Source organism: Trachinotus anak, unplaced genomic scaffold (assembly GCF_046630095.1).
Source record: "Trachinotus anak isolate AG129_WGS33_773 ecotype Australia unplaced genomic scaffold, CSIRO_AGI_Tana_v1 ptg000001l, whole genome shotgun sequence".
NCBI classification, from domain to species: Eukaryota; Metazoa; Chordata; class Actinopteri; order Carangiformes; family Carangidae; genus Trachinotus; species Trachinotus anak.
The window spans coordinates 16,615,177-16,631,746 of record NW_027273852.1 but is presented as its reverse complement, the minus strand read 5'-3'; the positions used below and the strand labels follow the sequence as shown (position 1 = coordinate 16,631,746).

The 16,570-nt window shown below is 41.6% G+C and overlaps 1 protein-coding gene across 4 annotated transcripts in view; it reads left to right on the top strand.

Moving 5' to 3' along the window:
* The window catches only part of sema5ba (sema domain, seven thrombospondin repeats (type 1 and type 1-like), transmembrane domain (TM) and short cytoplasmic domain, (semaphorin) 5Ba), a 172,020-nt gene that overhangs the window by 142,686 nt on the left and 12,764 nt on the right, over positions 1-16,570 (top strand). For all 4 annotated transcript variants that reach the window (XM_071480859.1, XM_071480839.1, XM_071480850.1 and 1 more), the window contains exons 13-18: positions 7,096-7,213; positions 7,667-7,851; positions 9,734-9,877; positions 10,348-10,495; positions 11,435-11,660; positions 13,304-13,516. In XM_071480859.1, the coding sequence (XP_071336960.1) occupies positions 7,096-7,213; positions 7,667-7,851; positions 9,734-9,877; positions 10,348-10,495; positions 11,435-11,660; positions 13,304-13,516 (1,034 nt within the window). The remainder of the gene's footprint in view (positions 1-7,095; positions 7,214-7,666; positions 7,852-9,733; positions 9,878-10,347; positions 10,496-11,434; positions 11,661-13,303; positions 13,517-16,570) is intronic.

The window sequence follows — 16,570 nt, the reverse complement described above, 5'->3', positions numbered from 1 at the left end:
CAAATGCTTCATGTATGTACGTCTGCACGCTTGCAGTTGTTTAAAGATGGAGTTGAAATGCTGACTCTCAGAGTTTAGCTCAGGTCGACAGTTGGTACATTTGTTGCAGTCTGAGAAGTCAATTATGTTTAAGTGCTTTTAACATTTAGTTTTCCTTTGTTATTGATCCATATTGGCGATTCTGGCAAGCTCTGCAACCCTGAGGGCAGAATAACATTTACATCATCATTTACTTCAACTCAAGTGCTTTTTCTGTTACACTGCTAAACCTTTTCAACAACCAATGATTGGTAGCCTTTTAGTGGTAGCTCGCAGACAAATGCTGCAGCTTGTGTATCGGTGTGTGTATGTGTGTATGCACATTCCTCTGTGTGTTTGCCCTCTATTTGTGGTAATTATATTTGACCAGGCCAATTGGCACCTCTGGCTAACAGCACCGCTCTGTCCTCCATGCAGCCCCTATCTCTCTATCTTACTCTGTTATTGAAGTGATTTATTTTGGCTGCATCAGGGCTTTTTTTTTTTTTCTTTTCCCTTGCACTGAAGGAAGGAAGGTGGTCCACGCTGCCAAACAGAGGATGAAACTACTAGTCTCCCTCAGAACAGTAGCACAAATCCAACACTGAAAGCAAATGGCACTACTTTTTTGCTCTGGGTTGGTTTTCATTTGTCAAAACTGAAGGCGTCTCAAGTGAAAGATTTTTTTGAATTTCTTTTGACTTTTTTTGCACCTGCTGATGAGGAGAAAAGGCAAAGCGCATGAGAATGAGCAGGAGAAGAAGGAATGTGGATACATAAATAACTACAAGAAGCAGGCAAAGGAGGAAATGCTGAATAAGTGATGAGGATAATGATGAGTGGGATGAAATGGAACAAATCAGCCTTTTTGTAGCAGCTCTATTCCTGCAGCAAAACCCCTGCTTGCACATCTGCTTACATAAACATTACGTTTTATTACAAGAGGTGCGATTGTCCTGTTGATGATAGTTACATTTCTGCCTGAGGGGCTTTGGCTCTATTAGCTGTGTGTGTGGTTGTATGTGTACGGTCGTGTGTGATTATCGGTGACCTGGCAGTAGTCATGAGGCTGAGGCCACACACTCTGCCTGCAGCAGGAGTTTAAAACATCAGGAAACCACTAAGTGGCCATCGAGGAAAACCACTGACCATCTCTGCTACAGTCTGTGTCGGTCCGCGGCTGCTTGTTAAAACCAGCGTATATAACATGTTGCAGTGCAGCTTTTGTTACACTGTAGCATAAGTCCCTACAGGACCCCTGTGTGGTGGTGTGAACTTCCCAGCTTGTCTCTGTGTGAGGGGAGCTCACAGGCCTGTCCCCTGCAAACCCAATTTAATGTCGTCTGTGGCTGCCAGCCTGTCAGCAGGCCTCTAGAGCTCACTGCTGTTAAGCCTGTATGACCAATCAGAGGAACACTTCAGCAGCCAAGGACTGAGAGAGAAAGAGAGAGATGGTGTTCACACAACGGATGTATTTATTACTGCTCCAGAATGCTGTTACTTTTATTACAGGCTTTGTTCTGGCTGCAGCTCAGTGTAATCATTTTGCTCTCTGTCTCATTCTTACTCTCTCTCTCCATTTCTGTCTATATTGCTAACTCGCCCTCCTCTTTCTTTCAGCCTTGATTTGGACTGGCACTATGTCTTAACCCCCAGCTCAGCACCTTTCAAATTCCCTGATGCTGACAGAGTCGGACTATTCTGCTGCCTTTTCAGGGAGAAAGGTGTAAAATCCAAAAGAAATAAAAACAAGCGAGTGGCTTTGGTAGCCGGTTACACTTTGGATCCAGCAAAGGTCCTGGATTTGCTGAGCTCAGGGGATAATGACTTTCTCACTGAACCCAGTAATCTCTCCTGTAAGCAAGGAGAAATGTACGAAACATCCATATGGAGTTCTTCATTCTTAGCTAGCACTGATTGTTTAGGATGACAAAATGAAACATTTAGTTGTTGTCTGGATAATGTGCACGCTGTTGTCTGTTTTTGACCAAAGATAGTTTGTAAGGGAAAGAAACAACTCTGTGGAGCCCCCAGTGTCCCAAAAGACTATATTTTGTGCTCACAAGATAAATTGAACAAGACCAAAGGAGTGGAGAGTCTTTTCAAGAGAAAGAATTTGTATCACATCAGTTTCAGTAGCTGGAATTTAAATTTTCATCCACATCATATTAATGATTGAAGCTGATTGTTTTAATAGTTCAGAATCAGAAACTTTGGTATCTGGAGCAGGTAAAGCAGCAAAAGTCTGCAAAGTCAGTAGACCACACCTGTTATCTCAAGGTGTCAGATACAGTTAGTCAAAATTTCAGATCTTATGCTGCACATATCATTTTCAGGTTGTGAACACTGATTAGGCTGCTGCTCTTTGCGCTTAGGTTCTTAACGGGATTACAGAAGGAGCAGCGTGGAGGTGGAGTGGTTAGCTCTGTCTGGAGTTTGCATGCTCTCCCTGTGTCGCCGGTTGTCTCCTCTGGATCCAAAGACATGAAGGTTAATTAGCAACTCTGAATTGCCTGTAGGTGTCTGTAGTCTATAAATGTCAGGCCTGTGATAGAATGGGAACCCGTCCACCTTGTACTCCACCTCTCGAGGACATGGGAGCCAGTATAGATAATGGATTCAGATCCAATACTGAGTTCAATACTTTGTTTTCTTGTCTTGTGTTATCTCTTTCCACATTTGCATTGACCATCTCTCATCTCATCTCAATTTCTTCTGTCTCTTCCTCTCTTTGTTTGTATCATCTTGCTGTCTAATATATTTATATATTAATTAATTATTTTTGCATTATGCATTATTAATATATTTTGTTGTCCTCTGTCTCTGTCTCTGTCTCGTAGCCTCACTCTGCCTCCCCGTTGTGTCTCTGTGATGTTGCAGCTCCTTTTTATTCACCAGGGGCTGAAATTGTACATGGAGGACAGCAGGCGTTTTTGGGCAGACAGCCATCTCACTTTTTATTTTGGACCACGCGCCATCAGTCTTCAGCCTGGCTCCAACTGGGCCTAATTGGATGTATTAGCGCTGAATGCTAGCAGGAGTTCTCTGCATTTCTGATTCATCATGAGCAGACTTCCTAAATGACCAGCTCAGCCCAGTGCAGTGGGGGAAAAAAGTCCCAGGGATAGGCTCTCTCCACCAGAGAGAGGATGACGAGCAAGAGATTGTCAGCGGTGGTCTCCTGAGACCGGCTGCGAAACAGAAAAAAACAGTAAGATGTAGCTTGTGTGGAGAGATGGAGAGAGGCAGGCGTATGCAGACATATGTTTAACTGAGTCAGACCCTCCAGACAGCCTTTGCTAACGTATTCCCAAAGTGTCAGCGCTACAGCTAATAATGGCTGATTCCAATCCATAATTTATCAGTTCTGGTGATCATATTTGCAATTATACACTGACGGCCTGCCATTAAAGGCGAGGTGAACTATTGTTTTTATGTCTAGTTGTTAAAGGGCCCATAATAAAAGGAGACACTGGCTTTTACAGCATTCGCAAACGATTTAAAATGTCAATTACACCCCCACCGGGAGAAACCGGCTGATTTATCTTCCAATGCCAATCGTCCAGACATATTGTTACATGGGCTGGTGGGTTTTGCTGCTCAGTCTGTTTAACATTTAACAGGCCATGTTCCATGGCTTCTCTGTTTTGATATAGTGTGCCACTGGGCACGGATGCTGCTGAATTAAATATCAGCTGGTGCCCTGCAGACTTGTCAATGTGATGCTCTCACACATGGCAGTAAACCCTTAGTACAAAGACACGCCCTTCCAGTGCACACAGATGGACGGGTACTCAGAAAACACACTTGATTGTGTACATGCTTGCTCTCTTTTGCACACATACATAATCTCATACAGTTTAGATGCCTCAGATTGCAGTGGATCTGCAGATTCAGCTAGACTGTCCCAGCTGACATCCCTACGCTCTGCCTGTTAGAGAAATTAGCTTTTCTATTCCCATCACACAGCCCTCTCTCCACACATAGTGCTTCTAATTGACTTTTACAGGGGTCCTGTTTTTAAAAAACTGAGCAGTCGGGACAAGAAGGCATCGAGAGAATTTGGCTGATGTTTTATGCGGCTGCAGAAAGGTCAGTGAGAGCTTAATGCCTCAGTGCACCCCATTTTTTCTTTGCAATAGTAAATCCTAATTTCTTAAATGGCCTCTAGTGAAGGAAATTATTGGATGAAATACTGAGACTGCAAACCCGTGTTGTTCCCTAATTCCACATTATACCAGCAGCATATACTATGTGGGTTATGTCACAACCATAGACTGTAAATAAAGATGAACGTCGCCTCCATGATGTCACCCACAGGTTTCTGAAGAGCAGTTTTAAATCTCGCAGGGGGCAGCTCCACGGGCGCCATCTCACCAGTGCCAGACTCTGGCTAACTCAGAGTTGATCCGTGACTTGCTGCATTTTTCTTTGTGGCAGGCACTTTTGTGTTGGCTTCATTTTTCAGCTGCCTGGTCACAACATACAGCTTTTGCCATAGTGAAGAAATCAGTGTCCTTCACTGTTTTTGCAGGAAATGATGCAGTATGTGTAAATCTAATTCCAACTAAACTACTGCTACTGCTACTAGTTAATTTTGAGTGAACACACAAGTATAAAACATGAATTAAACAACGTGACCAAAAGTATTTGGACATTTGGACATTACACTCCTATGTAATTGAAACCATGAGTACTAATGTACTGCTTTAACAGTCACTAGACAGACAACATTAGTGAGGTCCAACACTGATCTTGTGTTTGTCTAAGGTTTTGGGTCTGGTTGAGGTCAGGACTCTATGCAGGCCAGTCATGTTCTTCCACGATAAACTGGGAAAACCATGTCTTCATGGACCTGGTTTTATACAGTGTCATGTTGAAACAGGAAATGTATGCTGTTGCAGTCAAAAGATTTTCCAAAACTATAACCAAGGGGACTTTCCCAAACCAAGAAAAAAAATGAAAAGCAGCCCCAAACATATAGTGTCCAAAAGTATACATACTTTTAGATTACATGTGTATATGTGTGTGTTCACGTAATTTTGACCAAATGCATTTGGGACAACTTGCATACCTAGTGTTTTAGGTTTTAGGTCTTGAGTGTGTGAATATAGTTTTCCTCCAGCACTGACCTCTATCTTCACCTGCACTGTTATCAGCTTAGAGCCGTAGTCGTCTTTTTCATATTTCGGTCAGCGCTTTTCTCTGGCTCAGTGTAAACAAGGTGAATCCAAGACTAAATGTGTCTTTCCCTTAGGTCAGAAGCCCCCCGCCTGCCTCATGGCACACTTTATCCAGACCTAATTAGGCATCAAATCTCTCCCATCTCTCCCTTTGATATAACATTATTTATTCCATCCTTGAAATATGCACTTATTAATTGTTCCGCTTAGCTGATCCCTTTAATAGCGTGTGGGTGTTGGAGGTGAGTGTGTAAGTAATCAGAAGGCCAAATGAGAATTCTCCAACCATGATGACGATGCAAAGCCACACATCAAAGCTATCACAGATACAATATGGTCGACCTTGAGCCAAAATGGCAACACGCTCCTCCCTATGCCCTTTCAAATGGGCCATTAGGTTCACTGAACTGTGAATTTGTGGCCAGCCTCATTATGATTATTGTTTCATCCGTATTGGAGATTGCATCCAACGTCGCTGTAATAGTGTCAATTAATTAAAATGACACACGAGAAGGTTAGTGGTCAATACATCACGCTCTTGAAGGAAGTCATCGTCTACTGGTGTACCACAGATCACCAAAAACACAGCCTCTCTCTCATTTTTTCCTCTCCGTGCTCACTCGCGCTCTCTCAATGTGGGGTCACCTCTGATGTGCTGGCTAAGCAGTTAGGTCTGTTGGATCTAAGCCGACCTCGGGTTCACCACAGAGCCCCAGACCTGGCACAGAGAGCTGTATCAACACTTGGAGATTCTTCAACCTCCAGGCTAAAACACTGCAGGGCTCTTCAAATAAACCACGAAGTCTGTGCCAGCAAATAAAATAAAAAAATTCAGCAACAACAACAATCTCTCCTTTCAGCTGAATGGAGAGAGTGGAGGAAGGGGAGCTACAAAGGAGTCGAGAGAGAGAGAGGGAGGATAGATGAAGAAAGAGAGGGACAAAAGGGGGGGTGAAGGAGAGGAAGGAAGGGAGGCAGAAAGTGAAGGGGAGTCTTTGAGAGGGGAGAGGAGTTATTCAGATGCCTTTTATCCTGTGTTCATGAGGCATCAAGATCAGCTCTGGCGGCTTAGCCTCATCACTAACAGCTTTAGATTTAATTAGCTATCATTAAGCCTCTGTTCTACTGGTGGAGCTTACAAATATTTAATCACTGTTTGGGTGATGTACCATGTATAATGTTGTTTGTGTGTGAGACTTGGTCACAGTGGTGTCTTAGTGTTTAAACACTGGACTGTCTTTATTTAATTCACTTCTTCTCCTACACTATTTCACCTGTTTTGCTTTTATTTTTTGTATTTATATTTATCTAGAAATAAACTTTTTAAAGATTAAATCCAAAGTCACTAATTTTACCATCAACTCCTGGTCTACATTTTTCACAGCAACAGCAGTTCTTTGAGTTTTGTACAGAAAATGCTGTGAATTTGGTGTTTGAAATCTTTTTTAAAAAAATGCATAATGTTGATTTGTTCTTCGTTTTCTTGAAGCAGTAGACAACGTATATATATATATATATATATATATATATATATATATATATATATATATATATATATATATATATATATATATATATATTATATACGTGTGTGTGTGTGTGTGTGTGTGTGTGTGTGTGTGTGTGTACGTGTGTGTAGGTCTGGGGGACATGTCTGAAAAAAAAAAAAACTTGCTCTTTAAACACATTTGTTTATATTGTTTTGTTTCATTTAAATGTGTTGCTATTTTAAGCTGTGTGTGTTACATCTGTCCAGGGAACACAGATGTAAAATACTTTTTGTCTAACTCTGGTACATTTAGTGTAATGTTTATTAATGTGCACTGTCTTTGTTTAACAATTAAACTCCTCACTTTGCTGACAACATGCTCTTCCTCCCTCCTGTCCCCTGCAGGCTGTGCTTGGAGGCGAGGGACCCCTACTGTGGCTGGGACTTCAGGCAGCGCAGATGCACCACGCTGGAGGACAGCTCCAACATGAGCCAATGGAAACAGAACATCACCGTTTGTCCGGTAAGAGTGATGTCACTGCAGCATTTACTGTAAGAAAGGGAAACACGGCATCGCCTCTGTCCTCATGGGGCTATCTTGACATCATCTTTCACATATCATAGCAGTTGGCTTCATCTATAACTAAATGTGTGTTGTACAAGACTGGACTGGACGTACAAGCAGCAGAGGAAGAAAGGAAAGTGAAGTGAACTGAATTGAAATGAATTAGAATTAGATTAGATGAAGTAAATCAACTGGACTGAACTTGACTGAAGTGAAGTGAATTGCAGTAAATGTATTCCTGTATACTCCCCTGAAAACTCTTTCTCTCCATCTTTGAAGGAACAGTTCTGTCTGGCAGCCATAGTCCTGCACTCTAAAACGACTTATACAACATACTCCACACAGTCACTGACACACAGGTGTTGGACGGTTGAATATCCCAGACTGTCACCATCTATGTTTGTTTTCCAGCTGCGGAACCAGACCACCAATGGTGGCTTCGGACCCTGGGCACCATGGCAACCCTGCAACAATGATGATGGTGTGGATGGCGTGAGCTCCTGTTTGTGTCGCTCCAGGTCCTGTGACAGCCCTGCTCCTCGATGTGGAGGCAAGAACTGCGAGGGCCCTACCATCGAAGTCGCTAACTGCTCAAGGTAGAAAAGAAAAAGATTGATGAGTTGTTGATGAGTTTTCATTGATGATGATGATGATAAAGATAAATCAACAACTATCATCACTTTAAAATGATAAATGTAATCTTAACTTTTCATATCTATGCAAATGTAATACAATGTGTTAATATAATACCAATTTAATTTTTAAAGGTTATTATAAAGTAAAGGTGTTGATAAAGGTGTTATAATGACGACAGTATGACAGATAATACCAGTGTATTATACATTGTACTACTAGTTGGAAAAATGTATTCAATCAATTGAGAAGACTTGAAAAGACAAAGAAATCAATGTATTTGCTAACAAGGAGTGAAGACTCAGTTTTAATCCCCATCAGAAATATAAGGAGAAAAGTTAGAAGTCTTGGTTGTTTTTATAGACTCAGATCTCACATCATGTCAGTACTGAAATCTGCCCTTTATCATGTAAAACATAAATCAATAACTAAAAGGATTATGTCCAGACAGGGATTAGTGGAACTTATGCATTCCTTCATCTCCAACAGGATGAATTATTGCCACAGTCTCTTGTCCTGTCTTCCTGTAATGACAATTAGAAAACTGCAGCACATCCAGAAATGTCAGTTCCTCTGAGAACCAGGAGAATGGAGCACATTAAATCCTGTTCCTAAATCTTTACACTGCCTCCAAGTTAGGTTGTTGGTTGTTTTTAAATTACTCAGCAGCCTCTGGGTGAAATAAATTGATATGCTTGAAGAATGTAAACCCTGTAGGTCCCTTAGATCTTTAGGAAGCAGTCAGTCTGTACTATCCTGAGTAAGAGCCAAAACACACTATACTATACAGATTTAATCATTTCTCTTCACTTCTCTGCACTTTTCCTTTAATACATTTTGGCATCAGATTACTGCAGTATAAACGAACTCAGACTCAATTTCTTGTCTGTTATTATTTTTGTCTATTTGTATTTTATTTACTTTATTTCCACTTTATTTGATTTTATTTCTCTCTTCTTTGCGTTTAAACTGTGTCTGTAATACAGATCTCCATGTTTGAAAGGTACTTTACTAATGTGCCAACATGCTTTGCCAAAACCAAGCTGTTGCCGTGGATCTGCAGTATTAGCTCAAAAATAATATGATAATAAACATACTGACAATAAAATCTAGGCTATTTCATAAATAAAAAGGTGGTGTCATCCCATTATGTGTTTTGGCCCAGCACACTGGACATTGTCAAGTGGAGATTATTCCAAGGCTGTGATTCAGCACATAAAGCTTGTCATTCTGCAGATGAGTCTGGTCCAGGATCAGGCGGACCTTTCTTAAAACCTGTTATTATAGCAGCAATGACTGATGTTGAAGCATCCACCTCAGGCCACTATTTACGCTCTGACCGGACATGATAGATCATGAAGTTGATCTTATTAGATGGTGTAGGTGACATCCAGGTTCTCCCTGTGACACCACTCAACACCTCTGTATGCAGGGGAATGGCCAATCAGTGTTAAAGAGAGCAGAGCAGAGAGAAAGAGATCAGGCACTTTCATCCCACCGGATAGCTGTGCCAGATTTAATCCTTGGTGTCGAAATTGAATTGTGCTTTTGCAGAAAGTGGCAATTAAATCATGAGAAGCACTACCCAGGAACAAAGCACTTAGGCAAATTGAATGAATGTTTCCCAGTCAAATGTGCTCATTGTGTATGTTTGTGTTTCCATTTCCACAAGTGCAGAATCAGACCAATAATTAGACAAAACTAAAAAGCTTCTTTTTTTACCCTTTGAGCATTAGAAAACACCCTGTTAAAGAGTTATCCTCAAAGCACTGGTGAAAAATTATGCAGGTTTTTGAACCACGTTGGAATAGGTTGTTAATACATTTACATATGTCTGTTGCATAGAAACGGAGGCTGGACGCCCTGGTCGTCATGGGGACAGTGCAGCACAACCTGTGGCACGGGCTTCGAGCTGCGGCAGCGTTCTTGTAACAACCCTTCACCCCGACACGGCGGCCGTGTGTGCGTGGGGCCGAGCAGGGATGAGAGGTGAGGATGAATTGATAAAAATTTATCTTTCCGATCACATAGTGACATCATCTTATAATATCATCTGGGCTAATGGGCTAATAAAAGAGGTAAACATGGTGAAATTGATTAGCGCGACAGTCACATTATGAGTGCTAGCAGATAGCAGAACTGTGTTTATGTCTTTTGGGGCTAATCAAAGTAAGTCTCATATCCAACAGGTTTAATATAAACAACAAAACAGAGCCAAAATGAGCCTTTTAAGTGTTTTGTCATCTGTCGCCACCATCAGCACCTTCCAAAACTGTTACAAAAATGATTCATATGACTACATTTTTGATCTGCCACTGATTGTTATGATTAAGGCTTCATTTCATTGGTTAAGCAGACTCCAGTCCAAGTCTCAAGTCTACAGCTCTCACTAATACTGTATTCTTGTGATGATCAATCCTCTTAAAACTCCCACATCTGCTCTCCCACCACTGCCACAGGTTCTGCAATGAAGGGGTGTCCTGTCCTCAGCCCATCTTCTGGTCCCCGTGGGGCTCCTGGACCAAATGCAGCACCGAGTGCGGGGGTGGTGTCCACTCCAGGGTCCGCACTTGTGAGAATGGCAACAGCTGCCCAGGATGTGCACTGGTAGGAAATATATACACACAAATACAACTCATTACAAACAAGATTACAAACAAAGACAGAGCTGGTGGACACAATGCATTTGTTCCCTCTTCAAAGCAGACATTTGTCAAAGGACAAATACATTTTTTGTACTGTTGCTGTAGCCTTGTCAAAAAATATTAATTCCCTGTCCCTGATACTTTCATGAAGTGAAGTCAAAATCATCATGGAGGTGAGCAGGTGACGATGACAGCGGAGATAAATACAGAAACATTTTCGTTTTTCTCCACTGACCTTGAATGGCTCAGCTGGAGTGAACACAGTGACGGTACATCTACATTTAGCCTCTTGTTTACAGAAAATGTCTGTTAAATGTCGCTGAAATCCTTAATGTCAAAACAAAATGTCACATTTCATTTTTTTGAATGTGAAAAATGTTTGTTGTGCCTGTGCGATGATTGACAATCTCAGGGGACCACCTGGAGCTCAGTTTTCAACTGAAAAACAGGGGATATTTTAATTTCATTGTCAATATTTTTGTATCACCATGCACATAGTGCATACAGTTGTGCTTTTTATAAACTCAGTGCAGGAGATTCCTTTGTTTTCCATCCTAACAAGAGTCAGATATTTGAAGACTGATATAAAAGGTATTTCAAGGACTAATGGACATCCTAGTGACCCCCAGATTTTCTGCCACAATGAGACCAAAATTTCCATTTATACACAATGTATATCAAAATCTAGATGATAGATTACTAGAGGATGAATCCTTTGGATGTTAATAACCCCCCACCTTTCCTCAAGTACCACCCTTCATCAAAAACTGAAGTTGTTGGCTGTAATGAACGTTGTGGCTTCTAGAATCTACCAGCACAGATTTACATATTTAGTCTCGTTTTAAACTATAAATAAAACTTACCCCACTGCACTCCCGACATCTGCCACCTTTTCTTCCAGGAATACAAGGCCTGTAACCTGGAGGCGTGTCCAGAGGTGAAGAGAAACACACCTTGGACACCATGGATGCCTGTCAATGTAACTCAGGGTGGAGCTCGTCAGGAGCAGAGGATGCGCTACATGTGCCGAGCGCACCTGTCTGATCCCCATGAGCTGCAGATCGGACGCAGGAAGGTGGAGACACGGTTCTGTCCCAACGATGGAACAGCAGCCTGCGAGACAGACAGTGAGTTAACCAGCTGACAGATACAGTGATGTGGTCAGGTCTGTGGTTGTCAGTAAATAACAGCTTTACATTCAAGGAAAAAACTACCATAAACTAGGATTTATATATTAGCCAATGGGCCCCTGCTTAAGATCCTAAAGAGCACCCGTCACACTCGGTGGTGAAGTGACCTCACGGTTGTACAGTTTTACTTACCTTACCTAAACTAGGCATAAACATCTTATGTGAATGATTCTTCAGATCAACTTTACAATGAGAAATCTTAACAACAGTTACGTCACACAGATGCTTTGAGTCCCTTTGGACCCCGGTCCTATGCCAGGTCGGCCTGTTCAGTAAGCCTTCCATAAAAACAACACACAGATCTACCTTCGGTTCTTTGTTCCACTATGTGCACCATTGCAGCCTTTACACTCTTCTCAGTGCTGGATATCTGACTGTTCTACAGGCTCGAACCTTTGCTCACCGAGCTCGTTTCCTTTTGAATGAGGTGGAGCTAGGCTCAGAACCCAACTCTTTCTCTCAATGCTTTAATCCCTCCTAGTTCTCACTAGCTCACTAACCTTCAAAAGACCTTATAACCAGTAACCCCTACGTTTACTTTAACTGAACTAAACTGTCTCTGTTGATGATGTCACCATTAATTATTATATTCTTTGATTCATGTGTTTGTGAGGCCATGGTGTACATCTCTTGTTTTCATTTATTCTGTAATCTGTGCAGAGAGTCCTTTGAGGTGAGGCTGCACTATAAATAAACTGAATGTTAACATAAAGAAGTCACTTGATGACATAGTCAGTTCAATTTTAATGCTCCAATATCCACCGTAGGGCCAGAGCGGCCTGGATAAATTTATATGGAAATAAATAATAATCATATGAAGTGTGGGTTTTTCATGAAACTATAATTAACTGAATTTTAAGTGGGAGTCGATACAAAAGGAAATGTGCAGAGACAGGAAAGAGAAACTGCAGATTTTTTTCTTTAGTGCATGTGTGGTGAATTTTCAATAGGACGATAATCTGCTATCTGTGTTTATGTGTATTCAGTCAGAGACACACACAGTGCTGCGCACTAACAACACACACAAAAATAGCCACCCCTGCATGAAGACAGTGAGGAAGCAGCGGCGTGCTAAGATTTCTCCCAGCTGGAGTGTGACATTCTGAAAGCGCCCTCCTGTAGACCTGTTAGCTTCCCTAAATGCTGTTAGTGAAGGGGTCACAGTCCAGCACTCACACACACACATATTAACAGCGAGACAGCTACACAGGGTCATAATCCACTGCTATGTGCTGGTGGCTTTTTTATGCCCTCTCTCCTGAATCGATTGACTGCCCCCCCACCCCACTCCCCCACCCCCACCCCCTCCTCCTGTCAGCCTCCTGGGGGGCTGCATCGACTCTGACAAACTGATGAAACACCGACATGAGAGACACAGATAGAGTTTGAGAGAAGGACAGAGAGAGAAATTTGCCTGTCGGCAAAGTCATATACACTGTGTGACACTCAAAGAATCTGCATGCTTCATATTTCTCTTTAAATTCTTTACTCTCAGTCGACCAGCACTGCATATATTTCTGTGACTTTAATCCAACCTGGATCCTTTATTTTCTTTTTTACCCACTTTCTTCTCTCTCTAGCCCTTGTGGAAGAGCTCTTAAAGACACCGGTGGTGAGAGTGGCGGGTGCCGGCTGGTCTTCATGGGAGACCTGGTCAAGCTGCTCACAGAGCTGTGCCAAAGGCTACCGCACCCGTCGGCGAACCTGTGCTGGACCGGAGGGGAAGAGTGCTCCTGTTGCGTGCCGTGGTTCACCTGTGGAGTACCAGGACTGTAACGTCCAGGCATGTCCTGGTGAGCGAAGACACAGTGACTGCATTCATGCTTACTTAGGGTTCACTCAGAACAAAAGAAGAAAAAAATATTGTTCTTTATTCAGATTTTCTCTTAAAAATAGGTTAAAATCAAATTACAAATTGCTCAATAATACAAAAATCTAGGTTCAAATCAGATTTTTAAAAACTTGTTTGTATAGCAAACCCTGTAGTTTCACAATTCATTTTTCTTTTCAATTATTTTGATGGACTTGTACTATCAACACCATATGTGCATTCTTTCATCATTTGTTTCTTCATTTTCTATTATGACCAGTGCTTGAAGCCAACAATTAAAAAAAACAAAAAACAAACAAGCTTTACATGTACAGTCACTGAGGCTGCTGATGTCACCTCTTATCACCTGTTATCTAATGGATAAGAGGTGAGTCACAGGAGGTTTCTGATGTCAAATACTAATTGGGAACTTTTAGTTTGCAATAGACCATCATCTCTCTAATGTAGTGCAGCACAAAAAGTCTGTTGAAGCATAAAATGCATCTTGAAAAAGATTTTTCACTAAATATAGCATTTTATATCTCAAGTGTTAAATCAGCAAGATAAGAAAGAACTTGTCTGAAATGCATATGTGGCACCAAAGTCTGCAGAAAACTTAAGTCATCACAACTGACAGATTCAAATTATTAGATACAAACACAACGTGCTGTTTTTTTTACATTTGTCTCGCCGATACAACTTGAATGCAGGAAGTCTGTTACTGGCCTTCTGGAGTATATTATGGGTTCATAAAGAAGAGACATGCACACTGAGGCAGAGACGGAGAGAGAGGGAGGTCAATGGTAAAATACTGCTGAGTGGATCATTAGCTTCATTAGCTAATGGTTACCAACAGCAGCGGCAGCAGTTCACGGAGAATCCTTGAACAAATGAAGTTATCTATTTCAAACTACTCATCAAACCATAATCAGCTGACCCCCAGCTCTGCTGACCACAGACTGCTGCACTGACAGGCTGCACTTATTAAACCAGACCAAAGACAAGCATACACACACACGAGGGCTGCACTCCTCTTAAGAGGTCACCGGCTGGTACCTTATAAATTAATGATTCATAATTGGTTAGCACAAAGGTGATCAAATTCTTGTAGTGTATTTAAATGACAGTTGTTGCACATGAAATCCTCTGTGGTTTGCTAAAACCTAAGGAAGCACAGGTGAGGTGGCCAATCAGGAAGCCTTTTGCCTTCAGTGTCACATGTGCAGCTGGTCTCACAGCGCCTGTCTCAGGTACACATGCAGGTGAGAAGGACAAGGCCAGTGACCAAAGAGAGAATGAGTGTGAAATAGTAATAGATGAAGAGATTAAAGAGAAGGATGGAGGAAATACAAACTGCAGAGGAGATTGAAATGTGTGTTAGTGTGTGCGGAGGAAACAGGTTTGTGAGTGTGTGTGTGTGTGTGTGTGTGTATCTGTGTCTGTGTGTGTGAGTGAGTGAGTGTGTGAGAGAAAGAGGAAAGCAGTCATTGAGCCAGTCGGTAAATCACAAGTGGCCTGAATTCAATTATGAGTTTCATTACAAGAAGTTGTGACCTAAAAAAAACAGCCCTTTAAGTTAAATTCTGAAACCCCCGGTTTCTGGCATGATGTCAAATGAGTAACACTGTCCCTGCAGACAACAGTAAACATTTAAAGTAATTATTGATTCAGTATTCAACCTGGTATGTTTTTAAATAAATCATTATCTATAGAGCTGTCTGTAAGTCAGTGTGGGTAAACTGAAGTCATCTCTCAAGTCAATTGAGAGAAGTGTTCATTAGCGAAGTGCAAATCAGGTCTATGTCAGAGGTGTTAGGTGTTACAATTAAAAAGCCTTTGAACATCAGCTTAACATGGAGTTGTTTTTAAATCTTTCAAAGCAAGTTCAAGTCAAGCCTCAAGTCAGTTGAGATAAGTCCAAGTCAAATCTCAGGTCAGTCAAGAAAGGCCAGTTCAAGTCTAACATCCATACAGGTCAATTTTCATGATAAGTAGTAACGTATCAAGTCATTCCAAGTCAGTTCAATCCGAGTCAAGTACAGATCAAGTCACATGTCAGTCCAATTCAACTCTCAGGTCAGTAGAGACAAGTCCAGTTAAGTGTAACACCACTCCAGGTCAATTCTCAAGTCCTTCAAGATAATTTGAAGTAATGTCTCATTAATCCAAGTCAAGTACCAGTCAAATCTCAAGTCAGTCCTATTAACATCCAAGGTCAATCCAAGTAAATTAGGCCACAATTAAGTTTGAGTCAGTCAGTCCAGGTCAAGTGTCAGGTCAGTAGAGACAAGTTAAAGTCAAGTCTTAAGTCAGTCCAAGTTAAGTATCTAGTTATTCAACATAAGTCCAGGTCAGGTCCCAAGTTTTGTCCAAACTAGTCAAGGCACTGCCTGCTGAATATTACCAGGTCAAAAGTCCACAGCAGGTATCAACTAAACAAACACATGAAGGTCAGAAATGGAGCTATGGTTGTGGCTGTTAACCAGTGTGAGAACATGTTAACTCCACCTAATTAGTATGCAAAACATCGCAATGCAGCAGTACACATGGCAGATTTGTATTCCTCTGTCCTCCGACAATAGGAACCTAGTTCCCTCCTAACAGTGATGTGAATCTTCGGTTTTGAAACAAGTTGTCAATAGATTTTCACTTTATTCTGTCATGAAAACAATTGATACCAATGATGTAATTGATATAAGCATTTCAACCCTAACCATAATGTTTGATACGACAAGCCTGGTGTCTAGCTAGCAGTAAGTGCAAACATAGAAAAACGAAGCGCCAACGGTGCACCAATGAATGTGCTCGATTCTCACCATGTTCTCAGGAGCTGACACACCTCTAGAAATTCTGACTCCATATTTCTGAATATAATGAACCCAAGAAGCCAGCCACACAGCTGCAACGGCAAATAGTAAGAGAGCTATAAAAACAGTATGTCAGTCAGGTAGTCAGTGAGCCATTCAGTAATTCAGTGAGTCAGTCACTCAGCCAGTCAGCCAGGTAAACAGCCAGTTAGTCAGAGTCAGTCAGGCAG